The sequence below is a fragment of the Pseudoliparis swirei genome, chromosome 6, assembly GCF_029220125.1.
Source record: "Pseudoliparis swirei isolate HS2019 ecotype Mariana Trench chromosome 6, NWPU_hadal_v1, whole genome shotgun sequence".
Lineage (NCBI taxonomy): Eukaryota > Metazoa > Chordata > Actinopteri > Perciformes > Liparidae > Pseudoliparis > Pseudoliparis swirei.
Window position 1 is genome coordinate 9,982,752 of NC_079393.1, and position 18,765 is coordinate 10,001,516.

An 18,765-nucleotide genomic window follows, 5' to 3' on the forward strand; every position below is an offset into this window, starting at 1 on the left:
TTCTTAAATTGCTTGATGGCTGGAAACTTGGATTCACTGAGAACTCTGTAAATAGCGCAACACTCTAAAAATATAAAGAATGGATATTTTAGAATAAATGTTTTTCAGCCAAAATAAATAAATAAAATGTAATAAGTTATTTTCTGCCCCGCCAAGAAGTGATTATCCAAAGTATTTGCAGTCAACAGTTTTTCAAAAGAGTGTTTCTAAAGTAAATGGAAACTGTTAGCAGCGTGATCTATTATCTATTTAAGGAAGGCCATTTAACAAAAAACTCGACACCACTAAATGAAGTGATGAACGTCTTCGCGTTGTGTGCGCCTCAACTGACCTTGTTGAGTTGTGGCCTGTGCCGCCTGTCGATGCTCACGTCTCCTCGGTAAATGGGAGAGGACACCTCCGAGCGAGCACTGTTCATGTTGTAGGAGCGCATCGGAGAGTAGCCCCCGTACATCGACAGGGAGCCGTGGGAGGGGGAGGGGGGGATGGAGTGGCTCGGTGCGGCGTGGTCCGACAGGTTGATCATGGTTTTGGGACTGGCCATATCGCCGTAGCGCCCCGGCGGCCTGGTGTAACCCTGCCTCTGCTGCCACTCAAACAACTGCCACATGGTGTCGTCGCGCATGGAGCGGCGCTTGTCCACCGGCGAGGGGCCCAGGGCCTGGTCGTACAGCGACGGCGACATGCTGCAGATGCTGTCCCTCTGTGCCATGCTGTTCCTGGGCATGCTGCAGTAGCCGTCGCCATAATGAGGCATGTATGGCACCCGATAGCTCGGCATGTTCCGAGGCAGCGTCTGGTACGACGTGATGCTGGGAAGAAGAAAAGAAAAACGTTGGCCATGTTCAGTGAAAGTGAAACAATTTAGTAGTACCCATTACAAATTATTATTATCATTATAAGTAGGAGGAGATACTCATTTCACATGCCATGCATCATCTACTTTTATACCTATATATCTTTATTAGGAAATTGCTATCAGCCATCAAAGGAGTTACAATTTAATAAGTCTTGAACTACGTTATTATTTTATTTATTTTTTCTTTTAATGGGGTTTTGAGTCATGAATAATCGGCTTCACGTGGCAGATTCAAATTACACAAGATGTTTGTCGTCAATTTCAATCTCATTTCTCTAAATTTTTAAATACAAAACAAAAACACCCAATTATAACTCGCTAGCTCCCGAACTCACCAAAGCACGGTCATGTTAAACTTATGATAGGTTTGGACTTGCCTTTCAAAAGCTTTGAAAAGCTCCACTTCCACAGCGAGTTCAAAATAAAAAGTGTCTACATGGAAACTAAACCTTCTTCTTCAGAACACAGTCGTAGTGACAAACAGAGACTGCTGAACGACTTGAATGGAGAGATCATATCACTCTTATCACAGTAGGCCGATACAGAAATAAGGAGCAAGGAGTTTTATAAATTCATCGCAGGTATGCCCTTTTTTTGTTTTAATTTTTTTACTTTCTCTAGCAGTGAATGTTGACAAAAATGCCAAGGTTGTGTCAAACATGAGTGCAAGCCAGGTGACGATAAACAGATGGAGAGAGACACTGACGGACGGGCAGGCCGGCGAGCAGACAGGCAGAGAGGAAGATTAAATCCAACCAATTACAAATGGGGCTGTAACAGCAGTAACTCTGGCTACCAGCTGTGCTCGGCTATTGTTTATCCTCAGTTCTATTTACCAGTACACTTCACAGAGTAATATCAAAGGGTTTAAATCGTGGCGAGGAGCAGGTGAATCCTCTGGCTTTAAACAAAATGGCTTTTGAGAGAAATGGGACTAGGAAGCTTTGGAAAATGCTGGTCTGCGCATGTCCTGCATGAACCCCTCTCGTCTCGAGATCAGGCTGAATCAGCATTTATAGAAACATTAGGCAAGTTTCCCCTTGTGGTGTTTAAACAGGGCAAGATTTAACTCTTGTGCAATAACCTAAAAACCAACCTGTGCCGACATATTTTTTCCTCTTGCAGCACAAACAGTTTGATATCACATAATCAAAAAAAATGTAAACGAAAAAGATCATATAATCAAGCCAACCTCCTGGTGTCATCGTCCTGGTTACGGCCTCTCTGAGTACGGACCCAGTGCTCTAGTTGCTGCATGGAGCTGGTCCTGCTCAGGGTGCGGTCCGGCTCCTGAGTGGGACTTTGCTGAGGGGACACTCCGGTCCCATCAGGTGGGCAATGCTCTCCAGAGCCATTGACCTGGGGGCTGCGATGGGACCCGTCCATTTCTGCGGGAGTCTGCGGCGAGGCGATGTTGGCCTTGACGGCTGCCGCCTGCTCCGGCTGCAGTTTGATGCTGTTGATCTTGGTGAGTGGGCGCTCGCGCTCCACGCCGTCCTTCTGGAAGCCGTAGCGGTCAGCGTCGCGCCGCTTCCTCTCTTCGTCCGCGGCGGCGGCGGGGACGGCTGCAGCGTGCTCACGGTCAACCTCGCGGTTCAGTTGATTGTTCTGGATCTCGGGCTGCGTGAGGGGAGGCCTGTGGTTGGCCACATGATTGATCTCTTGTGGTCCACACTGCTCCACTTTTAGTTTGTCCAAGCTGATGAAGACAAAGAGGAGGCCTTATAACGAGAAACATCCAAGACCCTGTGGTAGCTAAAGGCAATCAAGACATTAGATCACCTGCGCACAGAGAAAGATGACAACTATTAGATAGAATGGGAAGCTGGAATATTCATCGGAGTGACAGATCACCAGGAAAAGGCAATTGAGACAGTGCGCCGGTGGTTAGCAGGTCCGTCTTTCAATCAGGGGATTGGCGGTTCGATCCCCGCCCCCTCGATGTGTCCTTGAGCAAGACACTTAACCCAAAAATTGCTCCCTGTCGCGGTGTCTACCGTGTATGAATGTAATATGATTGCCAGTCGCTTTGGATAAAAGCGCCAGCTAAACGAAATGTAATGCTCAGATGGACTGCAGGCCTCATGCGTTGCCTTTGTGAACCCGGCTAATAAAACAAAAAAGAAAGTGCAAAGAAAATGGGTGGAGGTGTACAATGTTTCTTCCAGTTGCCAGAGGAGGCCAGGCCTGTGAAAGGAAATCAGATATCTCCAATAAAACGTTGCCTCTTCTGGGGCACGTCACAAGAGGTGCTACTCAGACTCCGGTAATCCATTTGCAGCTCCCTTTCACCTCCTCTCTAGAACACCTATATACAGATCTGGGGTCCTTAGGGAGGTAATTGACACCACTACTCTTTGGCCTTATACAGACTCAAGGTCACAGCTTCAAAGTTTGGCACATTCCCTTTCGCAGCATGGCTCACTGGGTTAGCAATCGGAGGGGAGGAGGAACGGCTCTCCTTCAGAGTTTCCACTTGAACCCTTTTAAATAGCAGCAGTCGTCACGTAATGTCTTCTCCAACGGACCAGTGGAGCACACATTTGGTCAGAACAAAAGGGTCTGTGTGCATTCACTCGTACTTCTAAAGAGATGTTGAAGAGACTGTACAACCACTTAAAGGGAAAGGTCTTTAACAGATAAGGATTTGGAAACCACGTCTTGTTCATTTAGACCACCTGAAAATACGAAAATATATTAGAATACCGTCTATAGCATACAATACACCAGATACTTTGACATCAGGATAGCCTTTAGTCGAGATAGAGATTGCCATGCTGTTCTACGACTGCCTTATAACCCTGTCCTCTTGCTCTTCAGTGGGTTTCAGGCAACGCTGCTCTGTGTAATTGCAAAGCACTTTGCCACTACGCCTCTGCTCACCCATGTAAAAGGAGGGCATTAGACAGGCGGGCTGCAAAATGACAGACACTTTACAGAGTTTAAAAAAGAAAAGAAATGTCCTGATGAGTCACTGATCCTCATCAGCCAGCGCAGCTGTGCACAACATCCGAAGATCAACATCCGAAGATCTACCAGCACAAAGCATCCACTGAGACGTTATGCCCACACGGCATTCGAGTGCACGTTGCTCTGGAATAAACTTAAACAGTAAAAATAGTTAAAGACGGTCCAGAAATGTCTAAACCGGGTGATCCATTGTTTCTGAAGAATTCACCAGGCCTAGCCGAGGGATTTAAAAGCACAAATGCTAAAAAAAAAAAACTCAAAGAATCAAATCAAGGAACAAAGCCAATCGTGTTCTGCCCTCAAATGTCATTTTCAAAAGTGTTTTTCTCCATTCAAAAGCAAAACAAGACCCTGTTAATCTCCCAACTTCAAATCGAAAACAGGCTCCATGTAAAAATGACTCACAGAGATCGTTTGACAAACCTTTTGACCGGCTCGGAATGCAAAAGTGCAGCATCTGTCATTACTTTCATCCAAGCCTCCATCTCGTTGGCCGTGTCGGAGCAAAAATAGTACGTCCGCATGTTGGGATGCGTCGCCTGTTTTGACAATGGACAGGAAAAGTGACACACAGAGAAAGTTACCTGGAAGAGAGGAGAAAAGCTTCAAGTCAACTGGGACGTTTCACACTGAAAGCCTTACTGGTGACTCTCGTTTGCTTTTATCTAGGTTTATCACCAAATATGAATTACATAGAGCAGGGGCACTTAAGGGCCGTCACTTTGCATGCATATCATGTGGTGTTTGTGAAATACTCCTAGCTGCGGGCATTTGTATTCTCCCAACAGGCACATCAATCATGCATCCCACTAATTAGCAGAGTAAATCGGCCACAACACTGTCGGACTTACCATGCAGTTCATTGAATGGCAGACACATTGTTCCTTAGTTGCTCTGTTCCCTTGCAGTGAACAAACCAATTTATTGTTAAAGCCAGACACACAGAGAGACAAACAGAATGTTTAGTAAACAACCTCAATTTACCAATGTCTGAGAACTAAAAAAAAGCACAGTAAGTGCTCCAATTAAATCAGAATTATCTTGGGGGGGGAAAGGAACGTTTAATGACATTGTCGTTTAAGAGACAGGAAAAGTTGAAAATGAAAAGTATGCAGTCAAAAAGTCAAATCCCTGTGAACTGAAGAGGTCGTGGGCTGCTCTCGTGTTCCTCTCTTTACCTCAACTTTCGCTCTCTTTCGGCCTGAGTCGAAGTTGGAAAAAGAGTGGGCTGTGTGGTCGGAGAGGCCTTGAGCAGACTGCTGGGCGTCTGTGTTCGGCTGGACTTGGCAGGACAACTTTGTTGTCTCTTCGGGTTTATGAAGGACCCACAGTCAAATAGTGTGCACACCACTGAACTCCCATTAAAAATGCCTGTTGCCCTGTAACTTGGGGTTTCAGAGTCAACTTACAAGTGCTCTCTTTGCCTTCTAAGCATGAGCAGAGTGCAGTTGAAGTCTTGAAAAATGGCGTGCATTACTTCACTCTACAGTCAATTGGAAGTTACTACGCGGTACTTTCTTGTGTCAACCAACCGGAACCAGGTCTAACGATCTGACCTGCCCAGTTCTGGTTCATTCATGCCTCCCTTCCCTCCAGTTGGCCCAGCTATATGGCCGGGGTCTCCAGCAGCACAGTGCCAGGGTTTGCTCCCAGTGGACCAGCAAGGCGAAGCTCCTGGTCGGAGAAGGAGACGCTGCTGCCGGGAGCGGCGTTCTCCTCCTCCCGCCAGAGCATCCGCCTGCGGGGGTCGGGAGCGGCAGCTGGTCGCTGCTGGAGTTCAAGCTGAAGGACTTTCTGGTGAACCTGCATCATTCCATCTGATTTTGCGTTGACTCCGATGACGAGCATTAAGAATAACTACATATAAAAACACTTCTGGCTGATACTCTTAAGTTAAAGAGACATGGAGAAATACTTTTAAACCAGTTACAAGTTCCACACAGTAACTTTCAGTAAACACAAAGCCTGTTTGAAGCCATGTAAGCTGAACTGCTGTATATGTAGAAGAACACACTCAGGGTTTATGACCACTACCGCCAACAACTATCGTCTAACTTTCAAACGGTATACTGGGGATCCAAAGTATATTTAAGAGACTTGTACTTGAATAAGACTACTAATGATTTACTTTAGCTCTAAATGTCCATATCCATCTTTCAGACATGCACTGACCTTGAAGGCATATTTTCTGTTAATGTGGTCATCCACAGACAGCATGGTCACACGAAAGCTTGGTAGGAGGAGGCTGCCAAGTATCCCCTCCTCTTTTTCATCTAGAGAGAAAGAAAAAAGTCAGCGCAAAGCATTAGGGTCTATTTTTAAAATCAGTCAAGTTCAATTTCTCTCCAGGATATTTCACTAAACTGAAGCGGAATACCAATTAGGAAACATTAAAGAAGGGCCAAGAGCCAAACCAAGTGGAAAGCGGGAAACAATCTGAAAGAGTGTTGGTCAGATGAGCAGTGTCCAATCAGTGGAAAGTATGAGCATTGAATCGATGTCCTCTGCAGCTATGCCGCTCTAATCCTCCTGAAGTTAGCAGACAGGACTCTGGAGTAACAATGGAGCACTCTCCACAGGGGGATTAGAATGAGTCCCGAGCTTTCGGCAGATAATTGCTTAACTTCCTAATTTGTTATAAACAATCTGCATTGCATTCGCCAAACAGTGGAGGAAAACAAAATATACCAGGGCCGCATTTGCTTTGTCTGATTGGTATCTGTGTCTATGTGTGTGTGTGTGTGTGTTTGACTGGATGTTGTCTTAAAGTGAAAGGCTGAAGGCGAAAGGCGAATGGTGAGTAATGTTTTGGGGGAATAAGTGGTGTCTGAACTCTGGTCCACCTCTAGTTACAGTATGTTTGAGCTGCAGGGCAGTGGAGCCCATTACTGAAGTCTGAAGGATTGATCGGCTCGCCAGCCTCACCTGCAGCCCACTAGCCCCAGATTTATTTATTCATCTGCGTCGCTGCACTGTGGGGATCCTAAGCTCCCGATAATAGTCTGATAACGACAACAGAGAGCCGTTGTGCTGAGTTGAGGGGTGGATTTCCCAACATGTCCGTCTGGATTAAGCCTTTCCGGCTGCTGCTCTGTGGCTTTTATCAGTCAGTGGGCGACTGGCAGACAGCAGAAATAACACAGACTACATGTCATCCTGACCAGGAGAAGTGATGACTGTATGTGCATCAAGTGAGGAGGGGGCACGGGGATACGTGGACGTGTGCCAGGCAAGACTTCTATTCTCTCCGGAGCAGCAGCTTAACGGTAGACCTTTACTACAGTTACTTTTCGGCCACACAGATTCACTGTATTAGTTTCTTTTCTTGTCAGGAGGAAAGCGCTCAACTGTTCTCTGGACACAGCTGTGTAAATATTTGATGGGAACATTAGTTCTGCATGAGTGAAGCCAGGATGCCCAGTCAAGAGCAGCTCAGTCAATAGCTTCTCATAAAACAGAGATCACATCTGAAGCGTGCCAATGTTAAAGAGGAGGGTTTATAGGGACAGACTTCAGTAACTAAATGGAATGCTTTTTAACTGGTTTGGAGTTCCCACAATAAGCCTATCGTGAAAAACCATGATAGAAATAGACTAGCAGACGACATAGAAGTTCATTCAGGTGTGTGCTTCTTGACTTGTTCTTAAAACTTGGTGATGAAATAATAGTTTGTCTTCACTCGACACCAGAACAATGGAAATACTGCACACATTCTGAATGATGATCACAGTGACGATCCAGCAGCAGCCCCTCCCATGTGGATTTAGAAGAGGATCTTTAAATGTTTGCGAGATAAAGAGTTTTTAATGCGAGTGTATCCAAGAATCCCGCGAGTATGCAACCACCGTCTAAAAACAACATCATCTCTGGAAACTTGATTCACGCCTTAACATTAGTGCGAGATCTCATTTCCTGCTACGCTTTCTCCATCAACAGTACGGCTGCATCCACGCTTTATTTAAAGCCCTGGCTTTTCTTGGGGGATATGACGACGACTCAAACGGCATTTCAATTAATACGCCTCCCTGGGTGGTCCCGTCAGGCTGCTTACCACAGGGCCTCGGAACCAGATATGTGAACATCTATTACGGCTCTGAAGGACACAACAGCCCGAAGAACTACTAATCAATCACAGTGTTGTCGTAATCAGTGCAGTACGAGTGAAACACGTTGTTCTCCGAGAAGACGGGTCTCACCTCTGTAGTAGAAGAGGCACAGATCAGACAGCACAAACCACCTCTTCTTCCACAGCTTCATCCCCGTGCTGTCCTGGAAACACACCAAAAGCAATCGGCATCATTTACTACGCAAACCGGTGTGAACGGTGAGCCTGTGGAAACAAAGTACGCGCCGTCGTCGACACACTCACTTTCTTGGATTTCATTTGTTAGATTGTTTTACATGTGATTCACTGCCTGCTAGTTATATAGTACATCCAAAAAGAATGAAGTCAATCAATTACTTGTTTCGTTCGTTATAACTATGGGTTATAATCCGTCGACACATTTCTAAGCTATGCCTACAACTCATTACGGTAATAGGTCATCTTCTACAAACGAGACGTCACTTCTCCTTTGGTCTTTCTGCACTTTGGGGTCGACGATTCATCCTTTGATTCTTTTTGGTATTTTGTAAGTAAATTTTTTCGTGAATGGAGATTGCGTGAAAGTCATCTCAAAAGTTAGATGTTGGCCTGAAATTCAGTAGGCCTACGTTTTTTTCCATTTGGTTCAGAGGAAAGATTGGCTTTCTGTAATGAAATACACATAACTGAGTATTCCACCGTGTATATGAATGCAACCCAAGAAACAGCACACTCTTTTTTTAAAGGAAGTATGTTGTTCAATCGGCAACAGAACTAAATCTCCTCTGCTTAAATTGTTCTTTGGTATCGTAATGCTGTGATCAAAGGGCTTTCCAGGCTGCTGCTTGAAAGGGATGAAGGGTGAGGAAAAGGGTATTAACTCCCCCGTTCGCTTTATTGGAAAACTTGAGCAGAGTCCTTAATCGTGGATTCCACCCAGGGACAAAAGTAGGGGGAGGGACCTCAACAACTCTGTCATTATGGTCAAACAGCATGTGGGCTGCAGTTGAAATGGAAAACTTCTTCCATGAACCAGTATGTTTAACGCATTAGTATCAAAAAGTCGCAATGCCAGATGCTGCTCATGCTGGAGACGCATCAGAAATGAAACGGAGAGATCCAAACCTCTTGTGTCCATTAATGCATCACCTTCCCTTCTGTTCAATCCAGGTCTTCACCTCTTACTTCACAATGACTTCATGAGAACACGTTATCAGAAGTTCTGTCGGATCGTGCTCAGTTCAGGCGGGAAAAGAAAGCGAGGCTTTCACCATCACATCAATCACTGTGGCATGTTGTTCTCCCAGTGGATGGACTGAAGGGCTGCAGCTTCTCCTCAGCCCAGGACTTGAATAGCTTCCAGGTTTCAATGAGGCAGGGAAATAAAAGTGCAAATCCAGCCCTTTTATTCAGGGGAGCAGATTTGAGAGTCGTTTGCTTGATCTACGTCACCCTGCTTTAGGGTCCCCAAAGAAATAGCAGCTGGCAGCTGTACCAAAGGAAGCCATCATGTGTTCGCAAAACTACGCAATCAAAAGTAAATGAGTCTTCCACTTAGGAAGCATTAGAGATTCCTGTCTGGCAAAGAGCTGCCTCAAGCACCCCCTTTTCACCCTCCCATTAGTACCCAGGGAGCTGTGATGAGGGAGCGGTATTTAAACACACTGCCCGCCCTGGATGACTGGCTGAGCAGAGACGCTGCACAAAGAGCTGCTCAGAAGTGGAAGACATCAAACAGCTTCCTTTGTGCTGGAGACGGCTGCAGCCAAACGTACGGGGAGAACTTTACGGTGTTCAGTGTGGAAAAGGAGGAAAGTTGTCGAAACAGAGTTTGCATTCACAAGATGTGCAAAGCTAGATTCATGGACCTTTTCCAAATATCATATGAAATACACTTCTGAATATCAATCACATGACAAATGAAGCAGTACAAATATGCAGATGACATACACCACAACTTTCAGAGAATGCGTAGAGCCAAGAAATGCACAACTTTTATATTATCTTTGTATTATAATTTGTCTTTTGCTGCGTTTTAAATAGGTTGCCCTATTATTGTGATTTCATGTTCCGATTAATATCTCATGCGAATGTTAAAAATGCAAACATCAATGTATTTCCCGGATTTCATGGCACTCCATCCAGTAGCTGTTGAGACGCCGCTGGGCTGAAGGTTATGGACACGGTTAGTGTTGCTCACCTGCTTATAAAGCCAGTTTCTCTTGATTACTGGGGCACTGGGATTCCTCCTGATGGAGTTGGATCGCTTCCCAAAGTTGTGGATTTTTTTGGTAGGTCTAGACGACTAGAAATACAGTGTCAAAATGGTAAAGTCAGCGCAATCCACAAAAAAAGAAAAAAGAACTCTTGACTTTTAAACTTCTCGACCGGTTTTCCATTATTTTCCATAACCTAACACACATGCACGATTATCCTGTGTTCGTGTGTCACTCACTCTTTCCGCCTGGCTACTGGGGTTTGCGGCGTAGTCCGAGCCGCCTGTGTAGTTGGAGGCCTCGCTCATGGTGCTTAGTGGCCGATCCTTCTTCTCATTCGCCGGCGCTTTGGAGGCAGATCTGAACGAGTTTAAGAAAACACAAACATGCCAAGACCTTATAAGCAAATCAGTCGGAAATATGATGGATATACAATAAATATACACAATGTATGTGCTGACTTTGATCAAAAAAGAAAGAGAATAGGAAGAAGCAGACGTAAGTCTGTTCCCTCATCCCTCTGAAGTTCAAACTGTTATAATGAGGCCTCAACATGGGCCTATGAATCATGCCAATTACTCCCACCATGTCACTGCAGATACATTCCCAGTTGTCTTGCAGCTTTAAAATGGACTGCAAAGTCTGCCTGACATATTGAAACGCAGCAGTTGCTGCAGTGAATCAGGTCAGGATGCCTCGGAAAGACTTCACTAGATTAAAGCTAAACTGAAAAGCCTCCTGAGGTAAATACAAATGCAATAGGATAGAACACCTTGTGAAGCAAGTCGTCTCTGGCCCATGGAGATAAAGTACATTATTGAGGAAGGGACCAGCGCCGTGTCTAGAGGGAACAAGGCAGCACAACCAGAGTACAGCAGAAATACTGCAAGCATGAAAAGAAAAATCCCTGAGATATATTAGCTTAAGGTCACTGAATAAGGACAAAAACCCGGCACAGTAAACTCCCCCATCAAACCTCCTCATTCCTGGCGAATGACCTGATGCGAAGAAACGTCAGCGCCAACTAGATCAAGCTTTCAATCCATCCATCCGTCAGAAACACAGACGAGACTATTGACACTCCAGAAAAGGAAACTCAAGTCAATTTAGAAACACTTTAACCATTCAGACTCCATGCCGTCACACACATGAAGAGGGATCACAAGGGACAACATCAGCTGGGCTCACAGAGCAAGGCGACACACGCAGGAGGCTCAAGATCTGATGTCACCGAAGACAACACAATGATGATCACAGACCAGCTCACCTGAATGTAGAGGACATTAAATGGTGTGTTCGTTCTCAGGTAAGAAGCAGCCCGATCTAACCATATTACGTACATGAGATCCCACGCTTGCAGAATGTCAGACACCAAAGATTTGTTTTCTTACTGGCTGTCAACTTAACTTACCAGATAGATAAGGGGGTTCTGTATGGAGGCGACTCATCAAGGAAGTCTTGAGCTGGACGAGTGGGCGACTGAAGCACTCAAGTTGAAGTGCAAAGCGTTTTTTCAACCCACTTCTCTGAAATAACGCTCTTGCAGAGTGACGAGTAGCCACTGAGATTTGCCGTCTTCTCCAACTAATGACCTCGCTCAAGAAAATAAGCTTGGAGGATTCTCAGCACTTCCAGTGACAGGCGAAAACCTAGGTGAACTATAATCAATGGTGTGTGTCGACCGGCCATCAAAAACACACAGGTTGGACTGGTGGAGAAAATGGAGCGGCTCTGTTGTCGGAGCGGCGCCGCTCGGTTAGATTCTCTATTAGGCCCGGAGACCATTTACAGGCCCCGAGCTGCAGAGTGTTTGTGTGCGTTGGGGTTTGTTGGTAATTAGTTTGGGCCTGATGATCAATCTGTATGCAGACTAATTGAAAAGGAGTGTGTGTGTGTGTGTGTGTGTATCAAACTGCTTTAGTGTCAAATCTGGCCTGTGTCGACAAGCAGATGGAGAACACTGGAAGAAATGGTGCTGCATTACAGTCAGACAGACACAGCACAACAGGAGATGTTGTGTTTGCTCGGTCATTGCTGGCACTTCTGATTAATTGACTGATGGCTAGCACTAGTTTACATTTGTACAAGACCAATTCACAAAGTTAAATCCTGTGCCAATACAACATATTTGTAAACACTGTGACTAACGCTCTGACAAAGTGATTTTAGGAGTCTTTAGTTCTTTTAACTCTTTGGCCTCTCCGGTATTCATTTCCAGGGAAGAAAATACAAACGGAGACCAGCAAATCTTTCACATCTATGTTTTCAGCCGTTTTGAGGTCTGTCTGCTTAAGATGACTATTCTCCTGTCTCGGTTGTTGCTCTCCTCCAGACTGCAGGAGCCCACAGTGGACACGGCTGTGCTCGACCAACACCGGAACAGCTGAAGCGAAACACCAGCGCTGAACGACCACACTCTTTGTGACATCCATGACAACGACAGAGTCAACAAATCCCACATCGAAGCCTGAAAAACATTTCTTCTTGCAAAGGGACACAGGAGTTTAGACGTCTAAAAGTTTGGCTTAGTTTGTGATCGAATAAATACATCGTAGGTTTAGCGAGCCTCTATTTGCAAAGACCCGCTGAGGAGAGGCTGCGTGTCCATCAGAGGGCCAACACACAACCACACACACACACATGAGGACTAACCGTCTGTATTAGTGGGTCACATCACCCACTGTGCAAAAAGAGTGACGAGGGATTACACTGTCACTGAAGCTCTAAGCACGCGGGGGGGGGGGAGGTTGGGGGGTGGACCGAGCGGCTGAGGGTGCATTTAAATGACCACACGGCATTTCTAAAGAAATACGGGGGCTTTCAAACACTTTTGTTTTGCGGTGAACCTGACCTCGATGTTTTTAACGAACAAAAGAGGAGAAGAGAAGCCAAGCCCTGGAAACAAAAGCAGTCGCCAATTATCACTTTGGCTCAGAGTTGTTTCAATATGGTCGGCAGCACGGGCCTTAAGAGTCAATGGTGAAGTTTAGCGTCGGTATGCGTCGGCCTGATGGTGGGTAAAAAAAACATTTCGATTTGTATATGACACTTTGTGATCATCTCACCCAGCGCTCGCTGAACAACGGAGCAGAGCCATGAAGCTCACCTGCGTGCATGTCGCCTGCACATCCATCGGAGCTGTACAGGCACGGTCACAAAGTTCACCTTTTTGACAAAACAAAATGAACGCCTCACTTTACTGAGCGTCACAAAGTGCACAATGATAAATCTGTCGGATGCTTTTGGAGCGATTATAAAGAAACCTTTCGTTCGCAGATTTAATGCTTCATGAGAAATACAGAAAAACTGACAAAGAAGTGAACAAGATGATCACAACGCATGGCTCAGACAGTGCGGTGCACCCGACAGGACTCGGGAATGCAAATAGATCACAGGTTATCAGGCAAAACACCCAGTCTGTGAGTGTACAGAAACAAGGAAACACGGATTATGTACAGACAGACATGTTCCGAGTGTTTTACGTGAAAACAGATGTGGAGAACACACATCTGCATTAATAGAGTATTACCTGATAAACGCTGGGTGACACAAATTCACACTACAAAACAAAGGAAGCACATGATGAGAAAGACATGTATTATGTTTTGACCAATGGAAGGTTTGAAGACCCGCTGCACATCGGAGGTATATTGTGCTGGATCCATAATATCCATATCATATCCATGTATAAGAAAAGACTGATTAGTTTACCCATCATGTCTTTTCTGGACTGATGCCCTTATAAAAGTGCATAACATATGCTATCATATATATATATGGATGGATATATATATATATATACACACATTCTTATTAATGTAAAGTATCTAGCACTTTAATCGGTTTATTTTATTAGTAATATATATATATATATATCACTAATAAAATAAACCGATTAAAGTGTTAGATACTTTACATTAATAAGAAAACACTAACATTGCCATACTGCTGTCTTGCTCACAGATTTTAATCATCCACTTTAATGTTCCAATACATGCACGAATATTAAAAAGGGAAAGCTTCCACAGTATAAACTGCAAAGTAATATCTGCACAGCTAAACCGTTGACACATTTGACAGCATTTCATATCGTCCATCCATAATTGCAATAACCACCGCGCTCTTGAAATCAGTGTCCAACTGCAGACATGGCCAGACCATGTTTAGGTAACATGTGACACGATGCGAGTGATACAAATATCTCCCGTCAGCCTGCACATGGTCCTGTGGACCACTGAGAATAGACGCAGACGTGGACCGTCATGGCAGCAGAATGCTGAGGCATTCACTGAGGAGGGAGACGCCACTTTTCAAAAACAGGGCTGACTGCTCAGGACTTGTAACTCACACATACCTGAGAGCTTAAGTGTGAGTGGCAGATGTATACAATAGTCTTTTTATAAACCAATAAGCAATGTTGAAGCAGATTATGAGAGGCTAATATACGGGTAATAGCTGAAATCGGTCCCTTAATACCACAGTGGCGTGGTGTTCATGGCCATGCTTTTATCCATCTGTGGGTTGAACACAAACTCCACTTAAGAAACTAAACTGATAGACCGACCTTGAAAGCCAACAATAATGTTGACTGCAACTGGCAACAAGAAAGATCCAGGCATCACTGACTCACCTGCTCTGGTTGCATTCAGGGACAAAGGAGTTTTGAATATCGGCATCAAAACATTTTCATGAAGTAATGGAGTAATTGTTACTAAGCAGACGATTGAGCGTGATCATCGGTAGCTACCCTGAACTCCGTGTGGTCCAGCTAATCTCTGTAGACGGCGTGTTGCCTCTCTACTGGAGGCTGCCCCGCTCTCACTATTGCACAATTCACCACGGATGCAAATATGTGCTTGGAACCATCGTGGCAGACTCTTCACTGGGTAGATTTGAGTTTCTGTTCTTTATAAATTAGACTTATACATTTAAACCAAATTTCGTGTTTGGGATTTACTTAAAGCACACGGCAGATTAGACAGTGATTTCCAGCCTGGCCTCTTTATCCCTGTGGCAGCTTAAATCCGTCTTTGCCTTTTAGTGCTCGTCTAGGGTGAAGATTTACTTTTTCTAAAACGTGGCCAACAGTTGGATGAATTGCACTGTAATAAAAATCAAAATAGCCGTGAGTCGCGTAGTGGGTTTATCGTTGTGTTGCCGTCTTCCCAAAGTTGACCTCTAGTCTCGAACATCCGATACGCGACAAAACACTAATTGCTAGATTAGATATCATCTCGCATCAGCCTGTTGTGTCGCTCAGCGTGAAACGCAGCAGAGATGTGAGAGGAACACAGCGAGGGGAGGAATGTGTCGAGAGAGCGCAGCGTGACAGTTCTGGCACAACACGCGTCTTCACAACCACTCTCCAAATATTCCATCCTCGCTCAGAAGAATTAGGTGAGACACGAAAATACATATATTATTATAATATGAAATATATCAATTTGGAAAGGCTGAAGCTGGTGGCCGTTTAGGGGCATCAAGGGGGCTCCTACTCCACTAGTTGCTGGACGTCGTCCATTATTTCACACGTGGGAGTGAAAGTGGCTTTTAAAATGTCTTAAAGCTGAAAATATTTCAATCAGCATTCATTGCTCAATAAAACTAGAACGGGCACTCGGTAGAGCGCATACCTTCGCATATCACAAGATTGGGCATTGAATTATGAACATTTTGGCATTAGTTGCATGCCAATTGGACAAAAATGTATCGTGCTATGGTAAAGATTTTGACCTTTCCATGACCTTGACCTTTGACCCGATTGATCCCAAAATCTAATCAAATGGTCCCCGGATAATAACCAATCATCCCACCAAATTCCATGTGATTCAAGAAGATTCGGTTCAATACTTTTTGAGTTCTGCGAAAGATTTTGACCTGTTCTTTGACCTTGACCTGACCCTTGACCCGATCCCCAATCTCATCAACTGATCTGTCCTAAACAAATAAACAATCATCCCACCCAAATTGCATGCGATTCAAGAAGACTTTTTGAGTTTGCTAACAAAAACATACAAATAAATAAATAAATAAATAAATAAATACACGGATCAAAAAATAACCTTCCCATTTTTTTTCATGAAGGTAATAAGTGACACCCGTTGGGATGAGATCACTTCAGGGCAACAGTATAACATCGTGGAGGCTCTGCTACGACAGGGGGGCTTATGGGGGAAGTGAGAAGCCGAGTGGAACTGATTCATGTCGCGCAAAATTAAGCAAAGATGGCGAGGGCAGTAGATGAAAGTTGAGGCTCGTGTCATGGTGTGGGCTGTGACGCAAACAGTCCAGAACATTTATATTTAGTACACTGGCGGATTGGGACACGGATGTAAAGTTGAGTGATTCTGCAAAGGGAGCCAAAGTTATAGATCGGCAAAGCACGGGCTTGTGAGAAGTCGCCTCCGCATTCGGCGCTGCGACGGCGTACTGGAGTGCTCAAACATGCGACCCAGTGGCATTCTGAAAAACAAAAAACAAGCCACTTACTGTTCGTTGATGACAAAGATGCAATTGTCTTGTGAGGGTAAGCTTGACACAGGATGCTTGCAGGTCACCTTCCGCTCATTGTGACTATTGAGAGTGGGGAGGAGAAAAAATAGGGGGGGGGGGGGGGAACAAAAGTCATCAATGCTAGAAAACATTACATACATGACGGATTAATAAATTTTAATCCAGCTCTAAAAAAATCTTGAATTGATATGCTGCCAATTGCCACAACAGCCTAAACATGTTTTCACAGAACTCCAGCTGTAAAGAACTCTTCAATTACAAAACATGAGTTTGTATTGGCTGGGTAGAAACAGGAATATTGAGTGGAGATAGAGCAGACAATGTGGAATAAATGTGCGCTGTACCATAAACTGGTGCAATGCGTAGAACTAGTCCAACCAGACATGTATTGGGTCACTGTGAAAATAGGATAAGCGCTCAAGGCACACCAAACAGCGCCAGCGCCCCACGACCAAATTGGCATTAGAGCCCAAACAAAAGAAAAAAGCTCTTACATCAGCATCACAGTAAAAAAAACACAACAACAAGAGGAGAAAGGAGTAATTCAGTAGTGTCGTGTGCACCGAACATCAAAATCATTATAAACATAAACATAAAAATGATGAAAATCACCAGGCTGTTGTGCCATCCTACACCCGATGACAGAGGGACAGACGATGCCACCCCACCATCCTGGAGGCCAATTACAGCGGCCCAGTCCCTTCCACTCAGACGTGAAGAGAACACCAGGACACAGACCACACAGATTCACGTGCGGGGGCCTGCACACCAACAGCAGCTTTCCAGTCGAGTAGAGCCTGGTCAGTGTTGTGTGGGATCCGGACGGTCGTCAGGATAACAAGCTTCTCTTCTCGCTGAATCCGGAACCAAGATTTTGTATCGACAGCGTCATTGGAATAGCACCGTTAAATATATCCAGATCATCAGCTCCCTATTGGAAATCAACGGTTATTTAATAAAACCATCAGTGAGTTACAACAATGGGAACTTTAGTCGTCATAGAGAGCTTCAATAAATCAACACAAATACACCGACGGCCGTCATTATCAAACAACACATCAGATAATATGAGCTGCGGTGTCAAGTCTTGGAAGTTACGACGGCCTTTACTGGTCAGCAAATGTAACTCAGTCAGGCTGAACTATAAACAGAGGAGTCAAGCTACAGCCCAAAAATAACAGTTTTTAAACATGGGGTACTCGTGGACTGAAAAGAGCAAATACCAAGCATGAAATAGGGGGTTTAGTTTCAGTTGAGCCTGCAGAGCAAAAGTCTCCACAGCTCTGGTCTATAATTACTGGAGACACTGCTGGCAGCAGAGGCCTCAGTGCGGTCTCGGCCGACGAGCGGCACCGTTTCCCTTTGGTATCCCTTCACACATGCCTGTTCTGTGTGCACATAGGTTGGCGACAGATGTAAAAGAAGAAGTCTGGATTGGGATTTCTGTCGGCGCGTAGAATGATTGATGTCAGGCGGAATGTAATAATCAATCAACTATCGACATTCTTAATGCAAGTTTGCTTTCATGTGAAACAATAATCGTGGTTCCAAGGAAGGTTTAAATAGAAGGGTGCGTTTGGCCAACCTATCAATTGACAATGCATGCCGTTTTATTACAGGGGAGCCCAGTTTGATACTGCCAAGAATATTTAAATATAATAATGATCTAATTAGAAAGATCGCTCCACTGCATCTACTTTGGTAAATATATCGTATGTAAGTATCAAGTTAACCCCATTTGCTGAGAATGATGTATTACCCATGTTCTCTGACATGGAACCTAATTATGAGCAACATTAGGAGGATCTACGCATACCAATAATGTTACAAAAACAAAGTTACATCCTTAAATAAGCAATATTTATTATATTTAAACACTCAGATACAAATCAGGTAACTTTGAGCAGTAAGAGAGGGCTGTTGGTTTTGCCATTTCCACCGGGAATCGACAATCTGCCGGTCCAAGCAGATTTCAGCTCATTGTTTCGGTTTGGCGAAGTCCCAATGGCTATAAATGATGATGCAGTGAGTCTGTGCTCTCTGCATACGACATCAGATCAGACCAGCTAATTGTACACTACTTGCATGGAAAATAAAAACAGCCACAAAAAAAGCCAATCATC

General features: G+C 44.6%; 1 protein-coding gene across 8 annotated transcripts in view; it reads right to left on the reverse strand.

Annotated features, from left to right (window-relative positions):
- Window positions 1-18,765, reverse strand: part of LOC130194684 (pleckstrin homology domain-containing family A member 5-like) — a 76,544-nt gene that overhangs the window by 15,626 nt on the left and 42,153 nt on the right. For 5 of the 8 annotated variants that reach the window (XM_056415729.1, XM_056415721.1, XM_056415724.1 and 2 more), the window contains 8 exons: window positions 16,619-16,702; window positions 10,369-10,489; window positions 10,114-10,218; window positions 8,026-8,098; window positions 6,002-6,102; window positions 4,253-4,368; window positions 2,052-2,558; window positions 332-812 (listed from right to left, as the gene is read on the reverse strand). In XM_056415729.1, coding sequence (XP_056271704.1) covers window positions 332-812; window positions 2,052-2,558; window positions 4,253-4,368; window positions 6,002-6,102; window positions 8,026-8,098; window positions 10,114-10,218; window positions 10,369-10,489; window positions 16,619-16,702 — 1,588 coding nt within the window. The other 3 variants (XM_056415727.1, XM_056415728.1, XM_056415726.1) reach the window with 3 other exon arrangements.